Genomic DNA, 20374 nt, shown 5'->3' with positions numbered 1-20374 from the left:
AGAAATGGTTTGGGACTGCAGTAAAGCTTTTATGAGAGGTGTATTAATATATCTTAATAATAGACAGAGAAATAAGCAACAAAGACAGCGTAGGTATTTAGAAGAGGAAATTTATAAGAAACAACAATTATTAATACATAACCCACATGATCAAAAACTTAAAGATGCAATAAAGTTACTACAGAATCAATTTAATATGATAATGGCTGATCAGGTGGCAACAAATATACAATATGCCAAACATAATACTTTTGTAACGCAAATAGACCTGGTAGGTGGTTAGCATACACTTTAAGGAAAAGACAAAACAACGTACTATAGAAAAATAGAATACAAAGGTAAAGAGAGATATCAACAGGATAAAATTAAAAAGCTTTTTAGAATATTATACAAATTTATATCTTAAAGATAATATATTGAATAGGGATATTGATAATATTTGAAGGAATATAAGGTTAAAAATTTAACTTTAGAACAAACGGATGAATTGAATCGCCTATAACCTCGGAAGAAATTATTTTGGTAATTAAACAATTAAAATGGGGAAAACTCCTGGTACGGATGGGCTTACAGTTAGTTATTATAGGAATTTACAGGATGAGATGTTAGGTCCACTTAAGGAATTATTTAATCAGATACAACTAGGAGAATTCCCCTCATGGAGAACCTCTTTATTTCATTGATACCAAAGAGGAACAGGATTGTTCTAAACCTGGGAATTATAGGCCAATCTCACTTTTAAATAATGATTATAAGATTTTGTTAAAATAATAGCTAATAGATTAATGTTGATTCTGCAGCAAGAATTCATAATGATCAATCTGGATTTATAAAAGGGAGACAGATGAGGAATAATGTTAGGCAGATTGTTAATTTACTGGAGTACTTAGAAAAGAAAATTTTATTCCAGCAGCATTTATTTTTCTCGATGCAGAGAAAGCTTTTGATCGATTGCATTGGGATTTTTTATTTAAATTAATAGAAAAGATGCAATTTGGAGATGGTTTTTTAAGAATAATTAGGGCAATTTATGGAGAGCAAACAGCACAGATTATAATCAATGGTAGCTTAACAGAACCTTTTAAGATTGCGAAAGGAACAAGACAGGGATGTCCTTTATCACCATTATTGTTTATTTTAACTCTAGAACCATTATTGGATAAAATACGAGAAGTAAAGGAGATAGAGGGAATTAGAGTTAGACAGTATGAATATAAGTTAAGAGCTTTTGCAGATGATTTGGTGATTACTTTAACAAACCCTATAAATTCTAGTAAATCTTTGTTGGAAATAATTGATCAATATGGGAATGTCTCAGGGTTTAAGGTAAATCAGAAAAAGACAAAAGTGATAATAAAAAATATGGCCAGACAACAGAAAGAAAAACTAGAGGAAGTAACAGGATTTGAAATTGTAAAGAAGGTTAAGTATTTAGGGTTTATATTACGTCATCAAATGTGAAATTGTATAAGAATAACTATGAGGTTTTATGGCAAAAGTTCAGAAGGAGTTGATTGTTTGGAAAAATTGCAATTATCTTTGCTGGGAGAATTGCTGCTATTAAAATGAATGTTTTACCTAGATTTTATTCCTCTTTCAGATGATACCAATAATTAAGAAAGATAAGAATCTTGAGGAATGGCAGAAGGGAATTAACAAATTTATATGGGAAGGTAAAAAAGCTAGGGTTAAAATGAAAATAATTCAAGATTCTCGGGAAAGGGGAGGTTTAAAAATGCCTAACTTTAAATTATATTATGAAGCAGCTCTCTCTGCAATAAGTGATTGGTTTAATTTAACAGAGGATAGAATTTTGAATATAGAAGGTTATGATTTGTTATATGGATGGCATGCATATTTAATTTATGACAAAAAGTGGATAAGGCCTTTAAAAATCATGTGCTAAGAAATGCCCTTCATGTGTTTGGAAAAAATACTCTTATAAACTAAATTATAAGGTTCCTATATGCGCATGTCCTAGACATACAGTAGAAAATATAAACATAGAACAGAATCAGGAAATGATTACATATAAAGATCTTTTGTATACTGAAAGAGGTAATTTGCAGTTAAAATCTCTGCAAGTATTAAGAGGAAGGAAAATTATACTTGGTTTCAATATGAGCAATTACATGCTAGATGGAAGGAGATCAGAAAATTGGTATAGAGCAGAACGAGGGAAATTTGGTAAAGCAAATTAGAAATCAGTCTCAGGAGCATATAAAGAGATTGTATAATGTGTTACTTGAAATAGATTCTGAAAGGGACTTGGTAAAGGACTGTATGATAAAGTGGGCACAAAATTTTCAGGAGCCAATATTATTGGAAACGTGGGAAAAAATTTGGGTTAGAAATGTTATATTCACATGAGCACAGAATCTGAGGGAAATTTTTTATAAAATGTTTTATAGATGGCATCTAGATCCTAAAAAATTATCGTGTATGTATCCAGAAATGCAAGCAAAATGTTGGAGATGTAATTGTGATGACGCTACATATTTTCACATTTGGTGGACTTGTAAGGACATAAAGGCCTTTTGGATAAAAATTTGGTGGATTTTACAAAATGTTCTGAAAAGAAGATAAAGTTCCTGCATAATTTTTCTTGTTGGGAATTATTACGGATTGTACAGTAATTGAGACTAAATTGATTTTAAATCTAATAACTGCAGCAAGATTACTAATAGGACAATATTGGAAAAAAAAGAAGTACCAACAATACAAGAATGGATATTGAAAGTTGCCAATTTGGCTGAGATGGCGAAGATATCAGCCTTTTTGAAAGACAATACGCAAGAAAGATACTTAAAGGAATGGAAAAAATGGATTGACTATATTCAACGTAGATATCAGACTAAGAGTTATCAGACTGTTTTTGAATGATTATGATGTATTATTTTTGATTGCTTTTGGGGGAAGTTAGGAATTGATGATTGTAGGGGTATAATTAAGTTGGGACGAAAATTTTTTAGCATATGTTTGTTTTATTTTTAACTATACCTTGTGCTCGTTCCGGGAAGTCGGGGGGGGGAGGGGGGTTGCGAAGGGAGGGGGGAGCAGGGGGGGAAAAAATTTTGTAAAACTTTTTGAATAAAAAAAAAAAAAAAAAAAAAAAAAAAAAAGCTCAGAAAACAAAGCAAGGCTCAAAAAGATGGGGTGGCTCAGGAGGTTTTCCTCAAAAAGAAAAGAAAAGAAAAGAGAGAGAAAAAAAAAGAAAAGGCGGTTCAGGCTCACATTGGTGAAGAAAGAGCTTGGCGAAGCCTCTTTTAAGTGCGAGCATCATAATAGGGGTAAAATTATGGAAAACGACACTTTTAGTTGATGGAAATCGTGGCTGTTCCTTTGATTTCCTTCTTTTATATATGGACGACTTTTCATTCTAGGACAGCCTCCGTCTTTATTCCCGAGTTGGCCTCCTGTAAGCTTTTTTAAAGTCCTGTTTTTCTTTCATTTCATCTGGGATTCCTCCCTCCCTCTATTTCCTTCCTTCCCTCCCTCCCTCCTTCCCTTCCTCTTCCTTCCCTTCTTCCTTCTTTCCCTCCCTCTCCTTCCTTCCTTCCACTCGCTCTTGCACCTTCCTTCCCTTCTTCCCTCCCTCCCTCCCTCTCCTCCCTTCCTCCTTCCTCCCTCCCACTCTCCTTCCTTCCTTCCTCCTGCTCTTGTTCCTTCCCTCCCTCCCTCTCCTTCCTTTCCTCCCTCCTTCCTTCTTCCCTCCCTCTTCTTTCCTCCCACCTCCTTCCTTCCTTTTCAACTTCTTTACTCCTTCCTCCCTCCCTCCTCTCTCCTTCCTCCTCCCTCCCTCCCACTCTCCTTCCTTGCTCCTTCCCTCCCTCCCTCTCCTTCCTTCCATCCCTCTCTCCTTCCTCCCTTCCTCCTGCCTTCTTTCCTCCCTCCTCCTTCCTCCTCCTCTCTCCTCCTCTATTTCCTTCCTCCTCCCACTCTCCTTCCACCTTCCCTCCCTCCCTTCCTCCCTTCCTTCTTTCCTCTTTCTTCCCTTCCTCCCTCCCTTCCTCCCCCCTTTACTCCCTCCCACTCTCCTTCCTTCCTTCCTTCCTTCCTTCCTTCCTTCCTTCCTTCCTTCCTTCCTTCCTTCCTTCCTTCCTTCCTTCCTTCCTTCCTTCCCGAAGCAGAATGAGGCAATTGAAACTTCAACTGGTCAGCTTTGCTTCTGATGTTGCCATGTTTGCAAATAATTTATCTGGAAGCAAGACGGGACATGCAGAGCCTCCCCATATGTCGGAAGAGAGCAGAGACCTTCTAATTCTTGGTCATATGTCAGGGAAGGCTGACAACATCCATGTTGGGATGAGAGATTAGCAGAAACCAAGGGGGGGGGGGTTGGGTTGGGTTGGGTTGGGTTGGGGGATCGCTGTATTTGTTTGGGAGCAACTTGGTCCCCTGTGAGAAAAATATTTATCTCAAGCCAGCCTAGCAAAGGAGGCCATCGAAGGATGTCGCTCCCCCCGAGGAGAGGGAGAGCTTGATTAGAAGACCACATAGTGGCAACCTTCAACCTCCAGGGAGATAAACAGATTTTGTCCTAATCTCATGAGGTCATTATCCTGCTTTTGAAAACTGTCACCCAGAAAGCAGTTTAGCTTTTAGCAGTTTAGGTCATAGCTCACTTCTCTGCTACCTCTCTCTCTCTCTCTCTCTCTCTCTCTCTTTCTCTCTCTCTCTCTCCCTCCCCCTCCCTCCCTCTCTCTCATTCTCTCCCTCCCCTCCCCTCCTCTCCTCTCCTCTCTTCTCTCTCTCATTCTCCTCCCTCCCTCCCTCCTCTCCTCCTCTCCTCTCTCTCTCATTCTCTCAATCCTCTCCCTCCTCTCCTCTCCCTCCTCTCTCTCACTCTCAATCCTCTCCTCTCCCTCCTCTTCTCTCCCTCCTCTCTCTCATTCTCTCAATCCTCTCCTCTCCTCCTCTTCTCTCCTCCCTCCTCTCTCTCTCATTCTCTCAATCCTCTCCTCTCCCTCCTCTTCTCTCCCCTCCCTCTCTCTCTCATTCTCTCAATCCTCTCCCTCCTCTCCTCTCCCCTCCTTCCCTCTCTCTCTCATTCTCTCAATCCTCTCCTCTCCCTCCTCTCCCTCCCTCTCTCTCTCATTTTCCTCTCTCTCTCTCTCTCTCATTCTCTCAATCCTCTCCTCTCCCTCCTCTCCCCTCCCTCCCTCTCTCTCTCATTCTCCTCCCTCTCTCTCTCTCTCTCTCTCATTCTCTGTGTATGTATCCGAGTGAGCAACACTTTCACATACATTTAGCTCTGCGTGTCGAGGGCCAAGTGAGTTTATATAGCTGAAGCAACATCTGAACACACCCGATGCGGAGGTCCTTTGCCTTGTTATTATCTGAGTTCCACCCATAAGTTCCACCACATCTGCCTGATGGGCGACAACTAACAATTAAGATGTCATGCCGATTAAACTGAGCAGAAGGGAGATTGCCCATTGAAAGAAGCGACGGAGCAATGACAGGATTTGCAAGTCAGACGTTTTCGAGAATGGCTGGCGGGCAGGCAAGACAACAAAGCACCGTTGCAATCGCTTCTCCCGGGGTCAGGTTTTCCGCTTGGGGTTCTGGGACTGCAGTCCCCAGAATTCCCAGCCAACACGGGGCATGAAAAACAGAAGGATTCCACCGGAGATGCTCTCTCTAATCTGTTCTCCAGCGTTCATCCCCTGAGGTGTGGTAAATTCCCTCGCCTCAGAAATTCGCAAGGTTGACCTGGGACTTGCAAGATCCCCATTCCTGGGTCGCAACTGACATTTTTAGTAAATAAATAAAACAAATCATGCATAATTGAAGATCCAGTCAAGTTGCATTAGCGGGTCGTGCGATCTCTCGTTGGCTCGAAGCACCGATCTGTTTGTTTGTTTGTTTTTGCTTCCGTTCCTCCTCAGGAGTGCAAGCCCAAATTCTGGAGAAGCGTGGTCGTTCAGAAAGAGAACACGCTTTTAATAGAAGACGTGCAGGAGGAAGACGGTGGAAATTACACTTGTGAGCTGAAGTTCGAAGGGAAGCTGATTAGACGCACAACCGAACTCAAAGTTACAGGTAAGGAACCTTCCGGCGTGGAGACGGAAGACGATGCTTATAATGGGGATGGCCTGAACATTTGATGGTGCGTCTTATTCCTCCTTGATTTACTGGGTAGTTTATGTGCCACTCCCTGCAGCTTTGCGAGGTCAATGAATCTGAGAAACGAAGACTTGTCCAGAGACATGTGTCAGGGTTCCAACTAATACATCCCATTCAATAAGAACTCCGAGGCAGGCAAATTCCTCAAAGGACGTTTTATTGGGACAGATCAAATTAGCACGTACCGGGTGGAAAACCGGCTCTTAAGTTCCTGCCAGTTTTTTCACTCAATTAAAAGTAAAACTTTCTCACTTCCCCGCACAGTCTCAATCACACGGTCCAATCTAGGGGTCGGTTTCACTTTTCTTTACTACTAGTTTGCCATGTGCGCGCACGCTCACTTCACACATGCACTGTCCGCTTGCATGCCTTCCGTGTATGCGCCCAGCCTCAAAAACATGCCTAAATAGCACGATATGGAGCTGGGGTGGGCCACCCACGATCGCCGCTACCAGTTCTCCTGAACCGGTGTGAACCGGCAGAATCTCACCTCTGGTCCAATCAGCATACAGTCCAGTTGCTAGGTGACCTCAATCTCTGCCTTTCGAAAACCTGAATCAATGTCCTTTATTCCCAGGGGAAAGAATTTTATTTAGACTACAACACCCCAGGTATCTACACTAAAGCTATCTCTTGACTAGAATTCAAATCTCCTGGCGTTTGGCCCAAAATCACCCAGCTGGCTTTCATGCCTAAGGCAGACTAGAACTCTTTGTCTCCTGGCAGTTGGCCCAAAGTCTCTCAGCTGTCTTTCACACTTATGGTGGGATTAGAACACTCTGTCTCCTGGCGGTTGGCCCAAAGTTACCCAGCTGGACTAAGGCTGGACTAGAACTCACAGTCTCCTGGTGACTGGCTTAAACTCAACCAGCTGGCTTTCACACCTAAGGAAGGGCTAGAACTCACCATCTCCTGCTCTCTAACCTGGCGCCTTAACCACTGGACCAAAGTTTTGCTCTCATCTCTTCATAACATCTCATAGATTTCTAATTCTAGTTAGAGCAGGGGTAGTCAACCTTTTTATACCTACCGCCCACTTTTGTATCTCTGTTAGTAGTAAAATTTTCTAACCGCCCACCGGTTCCACAGTAATGCACCCTGTACCGTCGTCTGCGCATGCCTCTCACGCATCGTGGATTGGGTTGGGGGGGGCACCGGCTACCAGCTCTGCTTGTCTTTTACAGCTGGGTGGTGTGGGGGGAGATGCGCGAGCTATTCTGGGATGAGGCTCTTTTGTTTGCGGTCGCACTATAGCGCCATTTAGTTTCACTTACGCAACGTGAACTAAACTTATGCGCGGGCGATACAAATAGCATATTTTCAGAAATTTAAATTGTCACGGGAAATTTTATGAAAACCTAATGAAAATGTTTTAAAATAATGCTATGATTTTTTTTTAAAAAAAGTCAATTAAATTAAAAAAAAGGAAGGGGCTTCAGTATCGGACAAAACCCCTACCGCCCACCATGAAAGCTGGAACGCCTACTAGTGTACGGTAGGGACCAGGTTGACTACCACTGAGTTGGAGTATTATGGATTCTCCAACCTGTTTCTCCAAGCTATGTCGAGCTTGGGCTGCGAACAGACGGGATCTTTGTACGCCCCGCTGTTCAGTTTTCAAAGATGTGTGAGAAGCTTGTGTGTTTTGGCAACAGGGATCGAGAGGGACTTCACCCCGCTTAAAGATGGCCCTGATTTTTAAGCGTTCACATGAATATTTCAAGATGTCAGGCAGGCAAGACGGGGGGAGGGGGGAGGTCTTCTCTCCAAGTTTCTGAGCTTTGCCTGGGGACTTATCATTGTCAGTTCTCACTCTCTGCGCTGTACGGCAAGGAGTCTTCTCCTGAGCCAGGCCTGTCAAATGGAGTGAGGATAATTTGATCTGTTGTTTCTCCAGACTTAACGGGGTTTTTTAACCATTTTGTATTATTTTGTATCAGGAGCGTGGATCTGTCAGCGCGGCTGGCCCTAGGGAAGGAAATAATAAACCCCCCAAATGAAGGGTGGAAAGAAGGGAGGGGAGGGAAACGGGAAACCAGCTCTGGTGACTTATTCAAATATTTTTTTTTCTCCTGCTGAGGGTCGACTTATGCCCACTTTGTCCATCATAGTTAGGAAGCAAAGATGGCAGCCATGCCCATGTGATTGGAACACAGTTCTCCAAGCTTCTTGGCTGGAGAGGCAAAATGTTTTCAAGACAAAAACAAAAATCAAGAAAGTCCAGTTTTTACTACCAGCTTGGTGGGCATGGCAGGGGGAGGATACTGCAAAACCTCCATTCCCTCCCCACTCCAGGGGAAGGATACTGCAAAATCCTCATTCCCTCCCCACTCCAGGGGAAGGATATTGCAAAATCTCCATTCCCTCCTGTTATGTATTCATGTTTGTACCTTTAAATATTTGAGCGGGAAATCAGCACGTTGCTGATTGGTCGAAGCCTCCAGCAGAACTGTATAAAAGGAGAGGTTTTTCCCCCAGCCCGTTGCTGGGTTCACCCTATATTAAAGAGCTGTTGTCACTACCCTGGTCTCCAGCCTCGTTACTTCCAGAACCTAACATTGGCGACGAAGGTGGGATCTCGAGGCTGAGGAGAACCAGAACCGAGCTGAAGCACAATAGACCCGAACCCAGCAAACCCAGGGCAGAAAAGCGGAGATGGCCAGTTACACTCCGCCCGCACCGTTTGACCCGGCTAAAGAGAAATGGGGAACGTATATGACCCGTTTCGAAAGCTTTCTAGAAGCCAACGAACTGCACGGAGTTCCAGATAACCGAAAGAGGGCTTATTTCCTAAGCCACTGCGGTCCGGAGGTCATCGACATCGCGGAAGCCCTGGCAGAGCCAACGCCGTTGCAGTCGGTGTCGTGGCCAACTTTACAGACATTACTAAGAAACCACTTCGCACCCACGCCATCCAAATACGTGCGGCGGTTTGAATTCGGAGAGCGAAGGCAGATGGAGGGCGAATCCATCGGCGACTACATGGCCGCCCTAAGAAGAGCGTCCAAGGACTGCGGATACCGTGACCTAGACGAGGTGCTTCTCGAGCAACTCATCCGAGGGGTCAAAGACATCCGATTGCGGCGACGGCTGCTGGCAAAGAGCAACCTCACGCTAGCCAACGCTCTGGACGAAGCCAGAGCACATGAAATGTCATCCCAAGCGGCAGAGACATTGCAGAAGCCGGTCCCACAAAAGGCGAGCGCGAAGGCAACTCCGGTGCACCAGGAGGAGGTTCAGACCGAATCCGACGGTGAAGACGAGGAAGGGGTCTGCTGCACCGAGAAACGCGACAAGGGGGACCGAGACGAATGCGGAAGCTGCGGGGGTCAACACCAGCGCCAACGCTGCAAGTTTAAAGACGCGACATGTCGGCGGTGTGGGAAGAAAGGGCACCTAGCTCAAGTTTGTCGAGCGGCCCAACCTTCCCGCCGAAAATTCAAATCGGCCAATCAGAGCGCGGAATCGGCAAGGCGGCCCGCGATTGGCTCAAACAAAAAAGGCGCGGATTCCAACCAAACAACTGTGGTCATAGGCGCACACCAAAGTGGAGAAGAAGATCTTCACCAAGCCAAAAATAGAGGAGTACGGTGCCGGCTTGAAGTAGACACGGATCAGCGATCACCATCATGTCCTGGGACACTTTGGCGGTCGCTGCCGTCCGTCAAGCGCCACCTGCAAGCACAACGGCTACGAGTGCACGACTACCAGGGGAATCGCATCCCTGTTCGAGGGACCACCTCCGTCCGAGTCGAGTACGGTCCACATAAAAAGACCCTGCCCATCACGATCGTCGAAGGAACTCTGCCCAGTCTGTTGGGACTAGACTGGTTTCGTGCCCTGGGCATGGGAGTGACTGGCATCTACAGAAGTGACTGTAACCTGAAAGACATTCTCTTTAACGAGTTCGAAGATGTCTTCAAGGACTGCCTGGGCAAGTACAAGGGGACCCCTATTTCCTTCAACTTAGACCCCCAGGTAGCCCCCATTAGGCTTAAGGCGAGGAGAGTCCCTTTTGCCCTAAAACCAAAAATCGATAAGGAGCTGGATAAGCTCATTAATCAGGGGATTTTGGTGCCAGTCGACCACGCAAAGTGGGAGACGCCAATCGTCACCCCCATCAAACCGGACGGGTCAATTAGAATTTGCGCTGACTACAAGGCGACGCTTAACAAAGCCTTACAGAAAAGCGCTTACCCGGTTCCCGTGGTGCAACACTTATTGCACTCTTTGGGGCAAGGGCAAGTCTTTGCAAAGTTAGACTTGGCCCAAGCCTACCAACAACTGCCAGTAGACGCCCGACAGTCAAGCCCAAACGATTGTGACGCACAGGGGGGCCTTCAAGTGCACCCGATTGCAATTTGGGGTCAGTGTGGCACCAGGGCTGTTCCAAAACCTGATGGAACGACTACTGCAGGGGCTCCCAGGGGTAGTTCCCTACTTCGATGATGTCCTAATTTCAGGGGAAAACATGGAGGAATTGGGGGAGCGGTTAAGAAAGGTCTTGAGCATTTTCCGGACAGCCGGACTAAAAGTCAAGACAAACAAATGTCAGATAGGGGTCGAATCCGTCGATTTCTTGGGCTACCGGATAGACAAGAAAGGAATTCACCCTACTGAGAGCAAGGTTAAGGCAATTAGGAAGGCTCCAGCGCCCAAAAACAAAGCAGAGCTGCAGGCATTCCTCGGATTGGTTAATTTTTACGCGGTCTTTTTAAAGAACAAAGCAACCGTTGCGGAACCGCTGCATAGGCTCTTAGGAAAAAATACTGTTTGGTCTTGGGGAAAGTCAGAAAATAGGGCTTTTGAAGCAGTAAAGAACCTGCTCTCAAGTGATAGCCTGCTCATCCAATATCACGACTCATTACCCCTAGTGCTGGTTTATGCCTCCCTTACGGGTGGGGGCTGTACTCAGCCATAGACTTCCAAACGGCACAGAAGCCCCTATAGCGTTCTACTCTAGAACAATGTCCTCCCCAGAGAGGAACTACAGCCAATTAGACAAAGAAGCACTAGCCATTGTGTCAGGGGTCAAAAAATTCCACGAGTATGTCTTTGGGCGGAATTTTGAAATCGTGACTGACCACAGACCACTATTAGGGATACTGGCTGGCGACCGCCCAACGCCTGTGGCACTTTCGCCACGCTTGACCCGTTGGACTATATTTCTAGCCGCTTATTCGTACAAGCTGCAACATCGGCCAGGAAAAGAAGTGGGGCATGCAGACGCGTTAAGCCGATGCCCACTACCAGGGGCGACCGAAGACCCCACTCCGGGGACGCCCATCCTACTTATTGACTCGTTGGACTCTGGCCCAGTCACATCAAAGGAAGTGGCTCGGCATCATACCGACATTGTGTTAAGGACTGTACTCGGTTGGGTACAGAGAGGGTGGCCCGCTGCGCCGGGCGAACGGTTCAAAGAATTTGTTAAAAAACGAGATGAGCTCTCGGCTCAAGGGGGGTGCCTGTTATGGGGTGATCGTGTAATAATTCCTGAGAAGTTAAGGGGAAAGGTATTGGACCTCCTCCACGAGGGTCACCCAGGGATCGTAAGGATGAAGGGGTTAGCTAGAAGCTATGTATGGTGGCCACTCATGGACGCAGAGATTGCTGAGAGGGTAGGGAAATGCCAAGCTTGCCAAGAGTCCAGACCTCTACCCCCAACGGCCCCAGTCAGAGAATGGGAAAAGCCCCAAGGGCCTTGGTCAAGAATCCACATTGATTTTGCTGGCCCTTTTCACGGCCAAACATTCCTAGTGGTTGTGGATGCATTTTCCAAATGGTTGGAAGTCATAATCATGAAATCCACTACGGCCGAAGCAGTAATCGCAACTCTGCGCCACCTATTCGCAACTCACGGGTTGCCGGACACTCTGGTGTCCGACAATGGGCCCCACCACGGCAGCCCAGTTTGAAGAATACCTGGCAGAGGAAGGCATCCGACATGCCCTCTCTGCGCCTTTCCACCCTGCGCGAATGGTTTTGCAGAGCGTTCCGTCCGAGCGCTAAGGAGGCCTTGTCCAGGCTCAAGCCAGGTGACTGGCAAACAAAATAGACTTTTCCTAGCCGTCCAGCACAGAACCCCAAGCACGGCCACCGGAAAAGCCCAGCCGAATTGCTAATGGGACGGAAACTCCGTGCCCACTTGACCGCTTGAACCCCATTACACACCCGATGGGTACAAGGGCGAACTAGAGAAGACAAGGGAAATGAGCATAGGCGACCGGGTGTGGGCCCGAAACTATGGGGACGGCCCTAGTTGGTTCGCAGGGCAAATAATAAAGATAACCGGCCCAAAATCATACGTGGTAGAGCTACCAGACAACCGAGTGTGGAGGCGCCACATAGATCAGTTAAGGAAACGAATAACTGACCAAACCGAACCAAATGAAATAGATCATGACCAATACCAATTTGAATCCACAGCTGACAATGACCCGGGGGAGGCGCAAGACTTAGCTGAGGTCCCAGAGTTCCAGCGACGCCATCAGGTTCCCGAGGGAAGCAGCAGGGAAAGTTCCAAAATTAATCCAAGGCCGGATGGCCAAGAAAAAGAGTCGGCCAATAATCCGGAGCCCGTTGGCCCAGAGAAAGAGCTGGGAGGAGAAAACAGCCCCTCCGACCAGCTCAAAACACCACCCAGAACTGAACCGCGCAGGTCAGAAAGAACTAGGAGACGCCCAGGTTATTTGCGTGACTACGTCGAAAAATAACATGTAAATAAATATGTAAATAGAGGCAAAGTGTTTTCTGGGAGGGGAGGAGTGTTATGTATTCATGTTTGTACCTTTAAATATTTGAGCGGGAAATCAGCACGTTGCTGATTGGTCGAAGCCTCCAGCAGAACTGTATAAAAGGAGAGGTTTTTCCCCCAGCCCGTTGCTGGGTTCACCCTATATTAAAGAGCTGTTGTCACTACCCTGGTCTCCAGCCTCGTTACTTCCAGAACCTAACACCTCCCCACTCCTGGAGGAAGGATATTGCAACACCTCCATTCCATCCCCATTCTAGGGGGAGGATCCTGCAAAATCTCCATTCCCTCCCTACTCCAGGGGAAGGATACTGCAAAATCCCCGTTCCCTACCCCACTCCTGGGGGAAGGATATTGCTACCGGTTCTCCAAACTAGTCAAAATTTCTCCTCCCGGTTCTCCAGAACCTGTCAGTACCTGCTGGATTTCACCCCTGCCTTTGGGTCAGCCATGGCCTGAATGATGGAGAATCTCCATAGACAAGGTCAACAGTTTGGGGGTAACTGTTTGGGGGCCGTGGTGGCTCAGGCTGTAAGATAGCCTGTTATTAAAACACAGCAGCCTGCAATTACTGCAGGCTCGAATCCCACCAGGCCCAAGGTTGACTCAGCCTTCCATCCTTTATAAGGTAGGTAAAATGAGGACCCAGATTGTTGGGGGGGCAATAAGTTGACTTTGTAAATATACAAATAGAATGAGACTATTGCCTTACACACTGTAAGCCGCCCTGAGTCTTCGGAGAAGGGCGGGATATAAATGTAAAAAAAAAAAAACAACCCTGAAGTGGACATCTTAAAAACAGCAGACAGAAGACCCAGACTTAATATAGCAAATGGTTCCCATCCCCCCGCCTCAAAAAAAGGAGGGTCTCTTTTCTGATGGATTCCATTAGACAAACTTGTCTTTAATTGTCTTTTTTTAAAAAAAAGTCAATTAAATTAAAAAAAAGGAAGGGGCTTCAGTACACATAGCTGTGTCAATGAGAAGGTTGGCCAAGAGGCCCACTGATCCTAGACTCATGAAGATGACAATTCTGCAAAGGACAGGAAGATGGAGGCGTCCTTCAGAAGGCCTGTAAAGACGCGGCGAAAAAAGGAGCGATATGCTGCAGTCTATGAATTATATATAATCCCAGTTCTCCGTTGCTTTGCTTTACAGCTTCCCAAGCTGTAGAGTGTATCTCATGCACCATAAATAGAATGGTAAATAATGTTCCCTTTTATCGTTTTGTGAGGCATTCCTCCATTGCTTTTCACCAGAGTCAACTCGTTGTTGTTGTTGTTTATTTGCATTTATATCCCGCCCTTCTCCGAAGACTCAGGGCGGCTTACACTATGTCAAGCAGTAGTCTTCATCCATTTGTATATTATATACAAAGTCAACTTTTATTGCCCCCAACAATCTGGCTCCTCATTTTACCTACCTTATAAAGGATGGAAGGCTGAGTCAACCTTGGGCCTGGTGGGACTTGAACTTGCAGTAATTGCAAGCAGCTGTGTTAATAACAGACAGACTTAGTCTGCTGAGCCACCAGAGGTTTGCTTTACTCCAGTCTTAAATCACGAAATTTACTCGGTTGGCCCACGAGAGGAATGTGGTCTCAAGTTTCTTTCTCTGTAAACGTGTTTTTGTATGGATGCTCCTATCTCACAGCTAAGGGGCACCATTGGATGGTCAGGGAGGGATCGTTTTGGTTTCTTTATTTTTCCACTTGTCAGCAGTGCTTTGGCCCCAATTTTTAGCAAATTCTACTTTCGCTTGGAAGAATCCGAAAATTTGTTCCAAAATTGGGAGAGTGAGTGCCTTTTTTGTGACATCTTTTAGTCTCTTCTAGGCCTCAGGGCCGTGTTTTTCAACCTTAGCCTCTTTATGAGGTGTGGACTTCAACTCCCAGAATTCCATGCTGACAGGGGAATTCTGGGAATTAAAGTCCACCAAACCTAAAATCCAGTGGTGGGGTTTCAAAATTTTTTACTACCGGTTCTGTGGGTGTGGCTTGGTGGGCATGGCATGGTTTGGTGGGCATAGCAGGGGAAAGATACTGTAAAATCTCCATTCCCACCCCACTCCAGGGGAAGCATACTGTAAAATCTCTATTTCCTCCCCAATCCAGGGGAAGGATACTGCAAAATCCCCATTTCCTCCCAATCAGCTGGAACTTGGGAGGCAGAAAATAGATGAGGGTGGGGCCAGTCAGAATTTTTATTACCGGTTCTCCGAACTACTCAAAATTTCTGCTACCGGTTCTCCGAACTGGTCAGAACCAGCTGAAACCCACCTCTGCTAAAGTCCCAAAAACCCAACCTCCCAGTTGAGAGGGGCTGTAATTTATACCCTTTCACCCTAAGTTTGCAAATAGAGGGTTACTGGGAATCATCATTCGTGTTTTTTAAAAACATTAATGATTTCCACTTATAATGTCCATTGACTCTGAGCTACTTAGGGGGATGATCAAGATGAAGTATTTATGTCAGTGTAATTAATCAACTCTTGTGGATAATTAACTGGAAGAAATTCAAGGGTAAAAGGATTGTTAGTAGTCAATACTTGGAAGTTATCATGGTAGTCTCAACGGTGCTTTTTCGGAACGCAACTGGACAATGCGGGTGACAGCAATTCTCCATAGACATCACAACTGGTATAAAAGGTTGTAATAAGATTGGAAGTAGTATAGAATTTGATACAGGTATAGAATAATAGAATAGAATATAATTTTTATGGGCCAAGTGTGATTGGACACACAAGGAATTTGTCTTGGTGCATAGGCTCTCAGTGTACATAAAAGACAAGGTACAACACTTACAACACTTAATGATAGTCATAGGCTACAAATAAGGTATGTTCTTTTCACACCTCTATTCCTCTTCTTGCCTCCAATCTTTCCTTGGAGGATTAAATGAAATATGGCGGATTTTTCTGGGTGTCGCATCCAAGGTCCGAAATATTCTAACTTTTTCGCTTTTTTATGATTTTCCTTGGCTTTCCCAGGCGGCTTATCCCCTCCTCCTTTCTGATTTTTGTCAACCCAGCTTATATATAAATTCCACATTTCGAATGCTTCTGGTCTCCTTGAGTGGCTTTCTGTCCCAACTCTTCACTCCAAAGAGCAGGATAAAAAAGACGTAACACCTGACAAGCATCTGATTTTTCAATCTTAGGCTTATGTCGTGACTGCGGAAGACCTTTTCCGTTTTGTGCACCTCTGTACTGTCCTAAAGAGATGCAGTGGCTCAGGGGATAGGACGCTGAGATTGTCGATCAAAAGGTTGGCAGTACAGCGGTTCGAATCCCTAGCGCCGCGTCACGGGGTGAGCTCCCGTGACTTGTCCCAGCTTCTGCCAACCTAGCAGTTCGAAAGCATGTAAAAAAAGGCAAGTAGAAAAACAGGGATCAGCTTTGGCGTTGAGTCATGCCGGCCACATGACCACGGAGACGTCTTCGGACAGCGCTGGCTCTTTGGCTTTGAACGGAAATGAGCACCGCCCCCTAGAGTCGGGAATGACTAGCACATATGTGCGAGGGGAACCTCTACCTTTACCTTTATACTATCCTAATTTCTAATCCATATCAGCTATTTTGAGGAAGGGTTTTTACTCGACTGATAATTCAGCCAGGTTCTACTGGTGATGTCGATCAGATTGGTTCAATACAGCAAAACCGAGCTACAGAACTGAATTTTTACCACATCCAAGAACTTTTCAACTGATGGATTTGGAAAGGACAGGACTAGCCTGCGATCTAAGCAGCCTGTTGTGTAAAACGACTAGGGCTTTGAAACGTTGTGTTCCAGCGGAGTAACGTTTCAAAACTCCAGTTATGTAAAGAGGTGAATTCTAATAAGAAAGGGAATGAGAACAACAGTATTTTTAAGGGCTTCTTGTGGCTCAACAGGCTATTATTAACACAGCTGCCTGCAATTACAATTACTGCAGGTTCGAGTCCCACCAGGGCCACCAGGGCCAAGGTTGACTCAGCCTTCCATCCTTTATAAGGTAGGTAAAATGAGGACCCAGATTGTTGGGGGCAATAAAAGTTGACTTTGTATATAATATACAAATGGATGAGACTATTGCCTTACACAATGTAAGCCGCCCTGAGTCTTCGGAGAAGGGCGGGATATAAATTCAATTTTTTTTTAAAAAGGGAGATGAATGAAAAGCTAACTACAAAGTCGTTGTTGTTGAAGATAGAAGAAAGGAAGATAGAAGAAAGGAAAGATAGATAGAAGAAAGGAAAGGAAAGATGGAGGAAAGAAAAGGAAAGGAAGATAAAAGAAAGGAAAGGAAGGAAAGGGGAAGGAAAGGAAGAAACAAGGAAGGAAAGGAAAGGAAAGGAAAGGAAAGGAAAGGGGAAAGGAGAGAGGATGGGAGAGGGAGGGAGGAAAGAAGAAAAGAAGGGAGAGGAGAGGAGAAGGAAGGAAAGAGAGAAGGAAACAAGGAAGGGAAGGAGGGAATGAAGGAAGGAGAAGAGAGGAGAGGAAGTAAATGGAAGCAAGGGAAGGGAAGGGAAGGGAAGGGGAGAAAGAAAAAGAACTTAAAATAAACAGTTGCTTTAACAGATCCCACTTACCAGACTGGAGAGGCAGTGAATCATTTTTCTGTTTAGACTTTCTTCCTTTCCCCCCCCAATAACAGGCAAACCTGTTGCGTTCAAAACATTCCAGATAAAGCCTTCTAACATTTACGTTGAATTGGACCATATTTACATTATTTGTATCAATTTATGTCAATGATGTGTAATGATGATCACGATGTACATTGACAGTAAGTGATGTAATTTATGTCTTTTGCATTTGGAGGCAAATGAACTAAATTGCCACGAATGAGGCACTTTGGGATAAAATAGACAGGCGGGAGGAACACATATACTTCATCCCCCCCCCCCCCCCCCGGCCAAGTATGGCTGATTAATAAAACATTTGCTCTGCAGCTAGGAGAGTTTGGCAATATCCATTCCATGTTCTTCTTGAGAGCTTCTACCAAACTCATCTAGTGCAGGAACTCTGGGACAGCTAATAATGAGGACCCCCAAGATGATTCTTCTTCTTCTTCTTCTTCTTCTTCTTCTTCTTCTTCTTCTTCTTCTTCTTCTTCTTCTTCTTCTTCTTCTTCTTCTTCTTCTTCTTCTTCTTCTCCTCCTTCTTCCTCTTCTTCCTTCTTCTTCTTCTTCTTCTTCTTCTTCTTCTTCTTCTTCTTCTTCTTCTTCTTTCCTCCTCCTCCTCCTCCTCCTCCTCCTCCTCCTCCTCCTCCTCTTCTTCTTCTTCTTCTTCGTCTTCGTCTTCTTCGTCTTCTTCTTTCCTCCTCCTCCTTCTCCTCCTCCTCCTCCTCCTCCTCATCTTCTTCTTCTTCTTCTCCTCCTCCTCCTCCTTCTCCTCCTCCTCCTTCTCCTCCTCCTCCTCCTCCTCCTCCTCCTCCTCCTCCTCCTCCTTCCATATCTGTCATCGGATGTTGGCGATCATGTTGGCCACCCTATTTTTATCAACAGCCGCGTGAAAAAGTGCTGCTGAGTTTTCTCCAAACCAGTCCCTTAGATTTTGAAGCCATGATGTTCTTCTTCTGCCTGGACCTCCTTTGCCTTCAATCTTTCCTTGGAGGATGAAGTGAAGGAAACCGTATTTTTCCGGGTGTCGCATCCCAGGTCCAAAAAATTCTAACTTTTTCGCTTTTTTATGGTTTTTGATGATTTCTCTTGGCTTTCCCAGGCGGCTTCTCCCCTCCTCCTTTCTGATTTTGTCGACCCAGCTTATATGTAACAGCTGCCTATAAATTCCACATTTCAAATGCTTCTAGCAAGATAATTAAAAAATATATAAATAAATAAAGGAAGCTTGTTATTTAGATACATTAAGAATATTATATATTATGGCCCCAGACAATTCCTCTTTATTCGGTGCGACCCAGGTTGGACAACTATGATATAATGCAAACATATTTTTCAAAGACAGGGAGTGCTTGACTTGCGACCACAATGGAGCACAATGTTTCCGTCGCTAAGAGAGATTGTTGTTGTGAGTTTTGCTCCCTTTTTACGACTGTTCTTGCCACCGTTGTTAAGTGAATCCCTGCCTTGGTTAAGCCAATAACACCGTTGTTAAGTGACTCTGGCTACCCCCATTGAGTTCGCTTTGTCCGAAGATCGCAAAAGGGAATCACAGCGACCGTCGTAAATATGAAGCAAGCATCCGGATTTTGATCCCGTGACCATGGGGATGCTGCAACGGTCGTAAAGTGTGAAAAATGGTCCTAAGTCTCTTTTCTTCCTGTGCTGTTGTAACTTGGAACGGCCAGTAAACGAAGTCATAAGTCAAAGGGAACATAATCAAAGGAAACAATAGGACAAGAACGGTAGGCACGTTTGTGCTCTTATGCAGGCCCCTTACAGACCTCTTAGGAATGGGATGAGGTCAACAGTAGACAGTTTTTGGTTGAAGATTTGGGGCTTTTGAGAAGAGACCACAGAGTCAGGTAGTTCCAAGCATTAACAACTCTGTTACAGAAGTCATATTTTCTGCAATCAATTTCCTGCAAACAGGAATACCTGTACGAGGTGCTGTTTCAGTGGCAGAATATCACATTTTTCTGCTTTCCCAACCTGCCGCCTTCTTAGTAGGTTGGTGAATAATCCCATTTATCCACAGTCAGCTAAAATGCAGGAGGATGGGGGGCAGCTAAATTACCTGTGCCCACGGGAGGACTCTTTTTTTAAAAAAAATTCATTTTGTCACAACAGTATACACAAATTGACATTAAAAAAAAAGACACATCATAAAAGAAAAAATATATATAAGTAAAAGTATGCAACAGCTATGTTAATTTGATATAATAAGGGAACAATAGGACAGGAACGGTGGGCACTTTTTTGCTCTTATGCACGCCCCTTATAGTCCTTTTAGGAATGGGGTGAGGTCAATAGTAGACAGTTTTTAGTTTTTTCAATCTATTCCTAGTTTTGCACAAAGTTTTAATTCTTTTCTGAGTTATTCTTCTCAGAGCAGCCCTCCGCCAAAGCTTTTAAGGGAAAGTTGGCTTAGCATTTGGAAAGCTTTCTTGCATAGCACATTAAAAAGAATACCTGAAATACAGTTTCCAAGGCACATCGCAAAGGAAAGATGGCTCACAGCAGTAGCTGATGGATAACAGCTTAGATTTCGAAGGGGAAAGAGAAAGTTTTAAAAACTTACAGGGGCAACAAAACTGCTTTCAAGACTTAATCTGCGTCTTCCGCTTTAAAATTCCCCCTCCCCCTCAGAAAAAATTACAATTAAAAAGCTCTGATCTCACATCCAGGAATTAATTCGCCACAAGGGCTCTTTAAAACCACGATTTGTGATTTTAACGTGGCTAGGAAGGCGACAAAGGCAACAAGTCATTTTGAATTGCAGGGGTCCCAGAGATGGCATCACGCGGGAAAAATCTTTCCTTAAAACGTCTTTCGCCAAAGCAATGCTGAGATAATAGGAATTTTCCTTTCTTTATATTTTCTCAGGCACAG

General features: G+C 44.8%; 1 protein-coding gene across 1 annotated transcript in view; it reads left to right on the top strand.

Annotated features, from left to right (window-relative positions):
• Positions 1–20374, top strand: part of IL1RAPL2 (interleukin 1 receptor accessory protein like 2) — a 432928-nt gene that overhangs the window by 266319 nt on the left and 146235 nt on the right. Inside the window, exon 5 of the mRNA XM_058154577.1 lies at positions 5892–6045. Within this exon, the coding sequence (XP_058010560.1) occupies positions 5892–6045 (154 nt within the window). The remainder of the gene's footprint in view (positions 1–5891; positions 6046–20374) is intronic.

Source organism: Ahaetulla prasina, chromosome 11, assembly GCF_028640845.1.
Source record: "Ahaetulla prasina isolate Xishuangbanna chromosome 11, ASM2864084v1, whole genome shotgun sequence".
Taxonomy (NCBI): domain Eukaryota; kingdom Metazoa; phylum Chordata; class Lepidosauria; order Squamata; family Colubridae; genus Ahaetulla; species Ahaetulla prasina.
The sequence above is the reverse complement of the archived record's forward strand: the minus strand, read 5'-3'. Positions and strand labels throughout refer to the sequence as shown.